Here is a 12,277-nt window from a genome sequence, read left to right as displayed (position 1 = left end):
GCTTTACAATTACTTGCAAAAATCCTGACATGGTTCCGAGCTGTTAAAGAGTTTCTGGGTTTATTGGGCAGTGGGCTAGGTTAGCCATTGTGTTGTTTGGGGTCTGTGGCCCGTCTCAGGCCAGGACACACTACGTCCTGCTAAACTGGCCTCCTGTTTGGGAGGGGCCAGAGACGGACCTCGTCCCCAGGCTCCCCTCCCTGGCAACAGGGGCAGCACGCCTGGACTCTTCTGAAGGCAGCCAGGGCTGGCTGGAGGGGCACAGGGACAGGCTCCGGGAACCCGCTAAATGATGAAGCTTGAACGTTCACTGAGGCCCACAGCTTAGCCATTTCCTATAAGAAGCCCTCCCGGATACCCCAGCTAGAATAAATTCTAACTTCCTCTCTGCTTCCAAACCTGCCTCACCCTTTTCTCGCACCCAAATCTCTAGTTCTGGGTCTAAGAACCACATAGATGCAGGGAGTTCCTGGAGATCCAGAGCCTGAGACCCACTCGGGGCGCCTAGCACAGAGCTCTGAATGGAGTAGGGCCCCTGTGAATGCTGAATTGAGTAGATTTACCAAAATCCATCACAGGTGTGGGAGCTCGATTCTCTTGGGAGTACAGTTCAATGTTATTCCAACTGAACTGTGTGGAATCAGGAGCCTAACAGTCTAGATCATAGAATGGGGGCTTCTGGCAAGGTCTCTCAAGCAAAACCTTCAGGTTTCCAGACTGAGCATTTTCTGATGGCCATGTGGGTGATAAGGAAAAAACAACCCTTCCCACTTACTCATCCCAGCTGTGGCCCCAAAGAATGCAGTTTGGTCATGCTCTCTTCTGAGCTGTAACTATCAGCGGGTTTTGCTCTCGCCTTTTAAGAACACAAAAGCAAAACCACAATGACGAAACTTAAACTCTTTTGCAGTGAGCCAGGCTTGGTGCTGTGGTTGTGTGTCAGAGAGGCCCGGTAAGGCCTGGAGGGGGCCCGGCCCCTCAGGAGAGCCCGTGCAGCGCTTCTTTCCCCCTGCGGGGCCCGCACCCTAGCCCTTGCAACAAACGTGGCCCTTCCCTTTTCAGTGTGCTTTGCTGCCTTTCTCTGTCTCTCTGTCTCATGCTTCTACCAAAGATCGAGAGCCAGAGTTTTAGGAATGCTTTTCCAGCATGATCTCGTGAGCTGTTTCAGTCTGACACTGAAAGGTGCTGGCCAAGCCATGCTCACTGAGTGAGCATGTGCTGTGGCTGGGCCCCGGTGCTGGGGGCAGCCGAGGTTGTCACGAGCTGTCCACCACACGTGGTGGCCCGTCTTGGTTCCCACCCTCAAGGAGGAGCCAGACTCAGCAACAGAGGAATGGAGATAGGGGTCACAACTACCCCCGAGTCTGAGCAGGGGTCTGGGCCATGGGACTGAGCGCTCAGGGGAAGGTGGGGGAATGCTCTCAGCTGGGACGAGCAGTCCAGAAAGCAGTATTTGAGCTGGGTCTTGACAAGTTGGGAGATTGGACATGAGGAGGAAGAGGAAGGTGGCATTTCAGATGAAGGACACAGCATGAGTGGATGGAGAGGGGCCCCGTGGGGCATGCGGGGAATGACTCTTGGCCTTTGGGGCAGGGAGGCCGTGGGAGGTGTGGCTCAGAAGCTCGCTGGGACCAGACCCTGTGGTTCCTTGAATGGCACAAGGGGGTTTCTGGTCACTGCCTCACAGGCTTGTTTCTCACAACTGTGCTGCGTGTGGGCACCCCCGGGGAGACACACCAGAGACCGGAACTGCCTTGCCCCACACCCATACACACAAGGCAGGTGTTTTGCTCCCTAGTGAGGCTGCGAGAGCCATTTGCACTTTGCACGTTGTCTTGTCCATTGTGTGCGTAGATGAGGGCATTGGACCAGAACTTTGGAATAATACCACAGCAGGAGAGCAAATTAAAATGGAACCAGAACTGCTCAAAAGGTGCCATAGCGTAGCCAGGGGTCTCCAACGGAGACCTATCTACAGGGGCCAGTCTGGTACAGAAAGATGGGAAGTCAGCCTCAGGGGACAAGACAATAGCTGCAGCTCGCTTGCGGCTGATGACACCCTTGCCCCTTGAAAACGCTGCGCTGACCATCAATATGTTTTGATTGGCCCCATGTGACTCGAAGGCCCCAGTTCTTGCCTCTGATGGACGCCAGCTGGTGGGGTCTGGCATGGGCCCCGCGGCCCACGGCGGAGGTGCTGAAGATGCGACAGTAGGGTTGTTTCCCTCGGGTTCCCCGAAGGGTCCTCGCGCTCAGGTTCCCGTGGTTGCAGACGGCAGGAATTGGGCTAGAGGGACAACAGGCTCCTATCTACAAGGGAGCAAGTTGAGGCCCACCATGGTCACGCAACTGCCTCAAGGCGGGTCGGCGGTCTCACGGGGGCCCACCCGGCACCACCGTCCCACTGCGGAGCCCACAGCTCTCTCAAGAAGCAGAAATGAGAGACACATTCTGCATTCGTTCCCTCACTCTTGCCCTCTCTCTCGGTTTTTCTCTTCTCTGTTTTTCTGAAGGCCTTCGTGGCTGGTTTGAGCTGGTGGGAGAAGAGGTTTTTCCCAGGAATGGATCGATGCTGTGTGCCGGGCTGTCCGGGCTGACAGGACTGACCTTTACTGAGTCTGTTCGGGTTTTCCTCTCCTTGTTGGGAGCCCACGGAGGTCTTGCTCTGGAGAGAGGGAGGTTGAGAAGTGGCGGCCTTCCAGGGGGCCCGTCTGGGGGTGGGTGCAGTGAGGGTAGGAAAGGGGAGAGTGTTAGTGCCAGAAGCCATTTGAGGCCCCTTGTTCGAATCTCTGAAGTCACTCAGGCTTTGACAGAGCCCCAGAATCCGGTATGTGTGCACGCACCCCCCCACGCACATCCGTGTATACACTTGTGTATATATGCGTATGTCCGTCTACATGTATGCGTGTATATACATGTATGTTGTACATCTAACACCTAAAATAGTAATATAATATATATGCAATAGTATCTAATATGTATACATTTGAAAGAGGGTGTCCTCTCTCTAGCTATAGACGGCCACGCAGAGTACCCGCTGACTCCGAGCCGTGGCACGTCACACGGTTGTCCAGGACCACGGGGAGGGGCTGGAGAAATCTCATGGCCCTTTTCACATCTTTCCTTCCTCCTCCTCTGCAAAGCTTTGCTCTCAAAGCCCAGCTTCAATCCTTCAGAAATAGAACTTGGCTGGGAAATAGAAAGTCACTTTGAAAGACTTTCCGTATGTTAATTACAGCCGGCCAAGGTCTGGAGCAGAGGTGGGAGCCCACCATCTGCAGATGGGGTCGGCCCCCGGCGAGCTCTGCAAATCCCCATCATCTGGCAGGTGTCGTTTTGGGTTAATTAAGAGCTACACTGAGCCAGTTTACCTGTCACTTCTGAGAATTTTAGGAAACTTCGACTTTCTTGCCATCTCTGAGCTTTTAGCAAAGGAGAAACAAAACATCTCTGATTTCTGACAATTTTCTTGGCCCTGGAATCTCCAGGAAAGCTGCCTTAAAAAAAAAAAACAACTTTTCATTTTAATCAGTCCTTTCTAGTGACCTCACTGATCTTCATCACTCGTTCTTGTATATTTGGAAGACAGCACTGTTCTGGGGAAACCCACCATTTATCCTAAATTTCTTAAGCCTCTGCTTTCTTTCTCAGTCTTCGAGGAAAGAACATACATTCCTCAGCTTTATTCTGTTTTAGCAGCTTTGGAAGGACTTTTGATTTGTGTGTTAGGGGCCTCTGTCAGCAGTCAGGGCTGTGGTCAGAGGGTCTGGGCTGGGAGCAGGAACGACGGGAGTTTTCTCTACCATCAGTGATGAGAAGGCACCAAGTCCTCCCCACACCAGGGTTTGCAAAGATCTGTAACTGTTAAGTCATGTGATCTTCACAAGCTTCAGAAGTAGAGATTTTTTTCTTCCTTCCATTTTACAGACAATAAAACTGAGGCTCAAGAGGTAAATTCATGTGCCCAAGGCCACCCAGCCTATGAGTGGCAGAGTGTGGCCTGGACCACGGGTCTTGGAGTCTGACTTCAAAGGTCATTCTGTCTCTCGCAGGTAGACAGCTCAGGGCAGGAGTGAAGGGTGGTGCTCACCTGTGGGTGTGGCCCTGGATGGGAGCCTGCAAGGGGGCCAGCCCTCTGTTGTTGGGCCGAGGATGGGGTAGTCTGCCTCCTGTGCCCCAGAGTCCCGTCATGTACCAGCTACCTGGTCCCACCCCCTGGCTTTTGCTCATGCAGTTGCCCCCCGGACCCCACCACTGCTTTCCCCGGTGCAGAGAGCCCACCAGAGCCAGCTGGTATCTTCTGGCACTGTGAGATCAAGTAAGCTGGACTCAAACCCTTATTCCCTGCCTCATGGAAAAGCCCTATGTCCTCCCCAAGATTTCTGCCACGTTTCCAGTGGAGGCTCCCTTTCACACCCTCGGGCTCAGGCTCCTTGACATCACCCAATGCTCAGGCTCTGTGATCTCTGTTGCTCTTGAGCCACATGCTTTCATCTTAGGCCTGCGGGCCACCCAGACACCGCCCTCGGCCACCTCTGATTCCCAGGTAGGAAGAAAACACCAACCGTGTCGGCTTTACCGAATGTATCTGGGATGGTGGCTGGCAGAGAGGATGGTTACAGACCTGAGGAGGGACAACTTAAAATGGGAATCCAGACAACCACTTAAATGTTCCTCACTCCCTCCCCTCCCCACACGGTGGCTTGCGCACAGCTCCCGTGTCTGCCCTTTTCTCTTCCTGCCCTTTTCTCCTCCGATAACAGAACCTCCCAGGATACAGGGCTTTCTTATGCACAGCGCTTGGGTCTCTAAACTCCACCCCTAAACCCAGTAGGGGCTTTCTTTTGCATATGCAAGAACTCAGTGAAAGCTGTACAATTCCTTTCAGGGCCTTCTTGGTTTTTAGAAGAGGCGCTTCTTCCTCCCCTTCTCTCCTGGGTATGGGGAGAGGGGAGTGCTCTTCTCGGAGTAACATTACCTCGCCTCCCCTCTCACCAATCCTATGATGTAGGCCCATATTCAAGATGAAGAGACTCTGCCCAGAGAGGTTCAATCACTTACCCAAGGCCACACAGCCAGTAGGCAGAGGGCTGACTGCAGAGCCTAGCCCTGCCCAGCCCTTCCACAGGAATGCCTGCAGCCTTCCCTGACCCCTCCCTGCTTTCTGTTCCCACAGCATCATATGGGGACGGGGGGCCCACCCTGCGGTGCTGACTCCGAGTCTGTTCTCACTGCAGTCCTGGTTTCCCCTCGGGACTGCTCCTTCCCAGGAGGCTGGGGATGGATGACATGTTTTGTTGGTGAGAGTTCCTAGGGGCTTATATGTGACCAACTCCAGACAGCCCAAGAGCTGTCTCTGAGGAGGGCCCATGTGCTGTCTGTGGACAGTGAGGCCAGATGACGGTCTCACTGTCCACTGAGTTACAGCCGCCTGGGCTGGGCTGGCACCCCAATCTGCCTCACAGAAACTTTTCTATGAACGCATCAAGCACAGGTTGCCCAGTTTAAGGGGTGGGCATTTCCGAGAGATGCCAAAAGCTTGGGTCGGTTAGTGGAAAGAAACAAGGGGCCCCTCTTGTCCTTTGTGCTAGGCAGACATAAGAGAAGGCGTTGGCTTATTTTTTTTTAATTCGTCTTTGTGAGTGCGGCTGAGACACAATGTTCCATTAGTTTCTGGCGTGCACCATTGTGATGCCACAAGTTTATAGATCACAGCGTTGCTCACCTCCAGTGTGGCTCCCATCTGGGAAGCCGTTGTGTGATCTTTGTGTCGGGCCAGCCAGCAGTCCTGCATTGTCTCCCAGGCTCCCAGCCCACTCGCTTGGACTGTGGCAGCGGTCACCTGGCTGGTTTCCCTGACCGCAGGCTCACCTTCTCCAGCCTCTCCTCCAGATCCCGGCACTCCCTAGTCTCCCCTGGGTCCCAGCTCCCATGGGAGAAAAGCGTAATGTTCTTGCCCCACAATGCCCCGGCCACGCAGGGGGTCGCACTCTGACCAGTCCCACCCCAGACCTTTGCTTGTGCCTGGGAGATCCTGTCCTTCCTGGCTCACATGCTCCCCGGCACCCCAGAAAGTGCCCCCAGTGCTTTCCCCCCACCTTCTCTTTCTTGGACAGGACTCACTCTTCTAAGTGGCTGTTGTAAGATTTGAAGGAAAGAAGGTGAATGTTCCTCAGGTGTCATGAGTGTGGTGAATTTAAGCAGGGGCGATGAAGCAGGAGATTGGAGCCTCCAGGCCCGGAGAAGCCAACAGCAGGTGGGACCCGCTGAGCCCCCAAGGACAGGGCCTCCTTCCTTGCTAGAAGCATCAGGGCCCCTGAGAAGTGAAATTCAAGCTCTGCTGACAAGTAGGGCCTTTTAAAAAAAAGAGAGAGACAGAGGCCCAAGATGGGAAGGCAGTGTCACATAGGCAGAAGGTCCTGGGCTGGCAGGCGGGAGGCCAGCCTCGGAGTCCCCCCACCTTCCTGAGCCTCCATTTCCTCACATAGAAAATGCAGACCGTTACACCCATCTTGTGAGCGTCATAGGATGGTCAGGAGAGTTAAAGGAGATTCTGGATGCCAGGGAGGCTTTGGTGAGCAGGATCAGGTCATTGTCATGACTGAAATTTGCTGAGCATTCACTGTGTGCCAGGCACTCGGTGTATCACCCATTCAGTCTTTACAGTGATCACATGCAGTGCGATCTGTTAATTGCTCCTACTTTACTGAGGAGGACACTGAGGCACGGAGAGGCTGAATGATCCGCCCAAGGTCACAGAGTTAGGAAGAGGCAGACTCGGGAATTAAATCCAGGCAGTCTGGTTCCAGAGACCTTGCTCCCAGCCTCTGTGCCAAACTGACTGAGGACCGCTGGGCTCAGTGGTGGCCTGTGGGCTCGAACCTAGGCAGTCTGCTGCTTCCTGGCCACCTCTGGGGTCAGGCTAGGCCAGGTCTCTAGACAGGCAGCCTCCTCGGTATTTGAGGACTGGCCTCCCCACATCTCATGTGCCAAGGACTCCCTACACTAGCTTTCTCTGTGGCACTTCAGATAATCAGCATCCCAGAGTGTCCAGCAGGCCCCCCGGGTCAGCCTCACGCCCCAAGGTGCTGAAGCTCCCCTTACCCTGAATGCTCGCTCTCCCAGGGCATCTCATGGAACAGGCTGGCTGAGAGTGCCCACAAAGCCCCTACTCAGCACACCAGGCGGGGGGAGGGGGGCGGGTGTTCCTGGGGATTCTCATCTTTCACCAAGGAGCAGGGTGGTTTTGTGAGTGGGACCCACCAGTGGATCATATAAACTGGGTTGAATCCTGGCAGGCAGCAGGTGCTCAATACCCCCCTGGCTCTCAGTACTAAGAGCAGAAGTAGTGGCAGCCATCGTCTGTGTCCCTGGGTCACTGAGGTGTACCTGGTCGTTCATTCAACAGAAGTTCTCAGTGCCTGCTAGCTGCCAGGCCCTGTCCTAGACCCTGGGATGGAGACATGAGTCTGACAGGACTCCCTGCCCCCGTGGAGCTTCCGTCGTACTGGAGGACGCAGAATTAACAAGATAAGCACAGAAAACAAAGAGATGTTAGGTCGTGATCAGTTCTATGGAAAAAAATAAAGCAGGAAAGGATGGGGTGGAAGGGGTTTCCATTTTAAATTCGGTGGTCTGGAGATGGAATTGGAGCAAAGCCTAGAAGGAGGTGAGGAAGAGAGCCAGGCACACGTATGTGCGGGAGCATCGTGTATCAGGGAGAGGCAGGCGAGCTACCAGCCATCCACGAACACCGACCATCTGTTGCGGACGGGGCATTACAGGGGGAGCGCGGGGCTGGGGGCAGGGGGCGCACAGGCGCAGAGAGGAATCGGACCCAGACCCGCAGGGCAGACACTCCCACGTCACAGGGGACTCCCATGTAGGTGCTCTGGGGTGCTGCGGGAAACGGAGGGCACCTGAAGCGGGGGCTTCCCAGAGAAAGAGGTATCAGAGATCCAGCTTGGGGACCGGGTGGTGGTGGAAGGTGTAGGGTGGATAACACAGACACGGTTAACTCCAGCTGAATGGACCCAAGACCTGCACTTCAGGGGGCTGGAGATCAAGGAGGCTTCCCGGAAGAGGTGGCCTTGGAGCTGAGCCTGGCAGACAAGCATGATGTTGCTAGACGGAGGAGCAGAGATGGCCTTTGCCAGCACAGCCTTGGGGCCCTGGGTCCAGGCACAGCACTGTCAGGAAGTACCTCTGATGGGGCAGCCCGGAGCCCTGAGGGGAGGGCGGCTGTCCCCCTGCCCCAGGCTGCGCCGTCTCTCTGATACCCCTCCCTGCCCCCTAGGAGGAGGAGGCACTGATGGATATGCGGAGGCTGGGCGGCTTCGGCCCAGCACTGTCACCACACTCTCCCTCCCTCCACCGGAACCTGACACTCTGACCACTGAGGCATAAAAAACAGAGAATTGGAAGGCTCAGCCTGTCAGGCTGGGAGTGGCCCCCAGAGAGGCCTGAGGAGGAGCGTGTGTGTGTGTGTGTGTGTGTGTGTGTGTGTGTGTGTGCGCGCGCACACGCTCTGCCTATGGTTGGCTGTAGAAATGGGGAGGAGGCCAGCTGGGCCCAGGGGGTGGGAGCAGCTGGCCCCTCAGGCCTCCTTTATTGTTCCTGCCCTACCTGGTGGAGCCCCAGGGACCCTACATCTGGGCCCGGATGCTGGGGCAAGAGCAGTGCTCCAGGTCCTGCCTTCTGGTTGGTCCTTCTGGAGGCTCCTACCCTTTGGCACCCTTGAGAAGAACCCATGGATGCACGTCGGGGCTGCGGGTGGTCTCCTGGGGCTGCCAGGGAGGGGCCCACCTGCTCTGTAACCAGGGGCCTACAGAGCCACTCACCAGCCAGCTACCAACACAGCCGGGCTCCGGCCCAAACCAGGTGCTCTGGGAATCCCAGCCACAGGGAGGAGACAGGCAGGGTCCTTCCTGCTGCAGAGCCAAGGCGGCAAGGCTTGAGGGCAGGAATTCTGAACTCCTTTCCTGTGACTGGCTGGTGGTAAACAGGCCCTCCTGGGGCTGAAGAAAGAGCACAGGGAAGTGCCAGACGTAAGAAGCAGGGCCCCATGAGCAGCTGGGCCAGAGTGAGCCGTCCTCAAGTCCTACTGTGCCCCCTTTCCCCAATGCCGCCCCTACCCCGGCCCAGCTCGTGGTTTCTGCCTGAGCATCCCCAGCAGCAAACAGCGGCCCCCCTCCCAATGCCTGGAAGGCCCCGACCTTCTGTGCTCTGCTGTGCTCCCCAGCCCTCTGGCCTCCCTTCATCTCAGCAAAGTGCCATCTGCCTTCTCCCGGCATGGACGTGAGCATCTGTCTCACCCTCCCCGTTAGACCCATGCTCCCAGGGCCCCGGGAGCAGCCCCCTCTGGAGTCACAACACAGAAGGCCAGACTAGAGCTGAGGTCACCTTTGGCTTCTCAGTCCAGAGCCACTCAGGAAACACATGGGCAGTGGAATTGAAACCACATTGGGGTACTAGAGTGCCTCAGTCAGGGCTGAGAGCCAGGCCGGCTGCCACTTTGAACTTGGATCAAGGTCATTTTGTAAGAGACCCTGGGCATCAGTTTTCTCACCTATAAAATGGTCCAATAACCCCAGGGAACACCTGGCACATGGTAGTTTCATGGGATGCATGTTGGAGGCTGGGATTCACTCCCTCTGCTAAGAAAAATGTTACAGGGGGAAATACAAGGCCGGTGTTAGCCATCCACTTGATTAAGGGCGTGGGCCAGGCTTGCCTTTATTGGTTATGAGAAGCACCTGCAGTTTATGAGGCAAACGCCACTGGCATTTTCCAAACCTGACCTGACATTTGGTTCCTGTTTCTCTCCCGCCCACCACATGCAGGGAGTGAGTTTTCTGGGAGCCCCTACAGCCACCCTCAGTATCCCTCGTACAACGACTCCTGGAGGTTCCCCAACCCGGGGCTGCTCGGTGAGTACTGGTGGAGGCCCTGTTGGGCCCCTGGGCCATCAGCTGCCCCATTAGAACCCCTCTTTGGGCCAGGGTCCCTTGACAGCCTGAGGTATAGTCCCTGAGTGGGGGTGGGTAGCTTGCCTCAGGTACCTGCCATCCGGGAGTTGTGATGGGAGCCTCGGACAGGAAACACCACTCCAGCTCCGCTCGAGCCCTCGTCCCTCCCCCAGATGTTTTGGTGGATAAGGGAAAATGGCAGAGAAGGGAAACAGAGAAAAGGGGGCATTGAAGGAATAGGGGGAGCGTAGGAAAAGTGCCTTCCCGGGATTAACATATTTCTTAACAATCATTGAATCTTCCGGTGAGAAATCTCTAAGAGGCAGCAAGGAGGCAGCAAGTTGGCAAGAGCCAACTTGGATTGATTGGTAGCGTCTACCTGTCTTGATAAGGACTCTGAGGCTTAGTGATTGATTAGTGATGCCTGCCATGGACATCAGCAGAGCTCCACTGGCAAGTTGATTGCTCTGTGCCTGAAGGCCTTCTGCATCCTTCCAGTCCCAGCTCAGCGGGCACCCAACCTCTACCCAGGCCTCAGGCTGGCATATTATCCATTGTTGGGGCCAGCCTGATCTGTGTACATCATCAAAGATATTTGGGCCACTCCAAAGACCAAGCAGGGATAACTCGGCCCTTAAAAGGCCAAGGAGAACCTTTTGTTTTGTTGAAATGAACTGACATGAAAGCAGCTGGTGAGTGATAATGGGAGCTGAAGGTTCTGGAGCATGAGGCAGGGGCCCAGGGCTCACAGATGTCACTCACCACCTGGGGGCAGAGCTAGTCAGTGAGCCTGCACACGGATGGCTCCAGCAGTCAGCTGAGGAATTCCTACACAGGTTGGGACAAGGCTCAGAGACCACCCAGGCTTGTCTGCCCAGCTTAACAAGGCCAGCTTAAGTAAGAGCCTATTAATTCCTGGATCTGGAATTTATTTTAGGACTGGGAAACAGACTTCACCAGAAATGCAAGAACTTGGTCCCTTCAAACTCAAGTTGCCAGGTCATGGGTCTGTGATTAGGTGACTAAGGCAGACAACGTGTCTGACAGAGACACCATCCCTTCCTGGCTACCACCCTTCCGTGCACTTGGGCCTCAAGCTGCCCCCAGCTGCCCTGAGCATTCTGGCGTGTCATGCAAAACTTGCGGGTACAATAAAGAATGATGCCAGTTAGTACTCCAGGTCCCTATGCCTGCAGATTTCATTTTATAGGAGACTAGGATCGTACTACCTGTGGCCTCCTGGATGGGCTGATCTGTGGACTTTTTTGGTTGTGGTGAAAATCAATTCTAAGTATTGGACCACATCTCCACTTACCTAATACTTTTCCTGAAACAGCCCCTCTGAGAGGCCCTGGTCTCTGAGGTGGCCCAGCTGTCAGCCCTAGGAGGCAAAGGCTAATTATAGTTTCCTTGAACCAGAGTCTTTCAGAGGGGTAGGGGCAGGGCGCTGGGTCTGGAGCCCGAGCGGGTGGCAAAGGGAGGGTGGGGCTAGGCGGCATCTGGGGCCTTTGCTGTTCAGCTGGAGTGAAGGCAGTTCACATCCCTGGGTGTTAGGCATGGGCTGTGTGCCTGGTATGGAAAGATGTGGACTCTGTCTCAGGGAGCCTCCAGGCTGAGGGTGAGGGAGCCCCAGGCAAGGCTGTCCATGCTGGGAGGGTGCTCAGTGCCTTGAGAGGAGACCAGAGCTGGTACAGAGGAACTCTGTCCATCTAAATGAGTACCTGCTCATTGTGTGGGCGCTGGGCAAAACTCTTCATGTGGGTTACCTTACTTTATCAACAGCTATTATCTCCATTATACAGATGGAGACAGTGAGACTCAGGAAGGGTAATTAACTTACCTGAGGTCACACAGCATGCAGGTGGCAGAATGAGGACTCAAACTCAGATTGCCCCGACCCCAGAGTATGATGTGGTACTCTTACTCTCCCTGACCAATTAAGTCTGAACAGCCAGGAAAAGAGGCCTCATCCCTCCATAGAAGTCTTGAGGGGCCTGAATACTCAGACCATGTAATGTGTTGAGAACAGCTCTGATCAATTTTTGAAAGGCAGGTTATTGTATTTATCTGCCAGACTTTCTGTTGCAAACCACAGAATCCACTCTGGCTGGCTGAAGCAGAAAACCAGTTTATTAAGGGATATTACAGGCTTCCAGAATCTCCAGGAGGACCAAAGAGGCAGGTGTGGGACACACGGCCGGGAACATCACCCAGCCACACCACCAGGGCTGCCAGAGCCCTCCTGCTGGTACCAGTTGGCTCTCTGCTCTCTGCTGCCACTCTGGCCAGGGTGCGGGAGAGCTTGGCCC

The 12,277-nt window shown here is 55.1% G+C and overlaps 1 protein-coding gene across 4 annotated transcripts in view; it reads left to right on the top strand.

Moving 5' to 3' along the window:
- PAX5 (paired box 5) overlaps positions 1-12,277 on the top strand; it is a 188,585-nt gene that overhangs the window by 168,327 nt on the left and 7,981 nt on the right. For 2 of the 4 annotated variants that reach the window (XM_081803204.1, XM_081803206.1), the window contains one exon: positions 9,843-9,929. In XM_081803204.1, the coding sequence (XP_081659330.1) occupies positions 9,843-9,929 (87 nt within the window). Of the gene's footprint in view, positions 1-9,842; positions 11,326-12,277 lie in introns of those variants that run through there. The other 2 variants (XM_081803203.1, XM_081803205.1) reach the window with 2 other exon arrangements.

This window comes from Leptonychotes weddellii, chromosome 14 (genome assembly GCF_054177405.1).
Source record: "Leptonychotes weddellii isolate Sample4059 chromosome 14, ASM5417740v2, whole genome shotgun sequence".
Taxonomy (NCBI): domain Eukaryota; kingdom Metazoa; phylum Chordata; class Mammalia; order Carnivora; family Phocidae; genus Leptonychotes; species Leptonychotes weddellii.
Note: the sequence above shows the minus strand (reverse complement) of the source record. Positions and strands in the feature narration are given on the sequence as shown.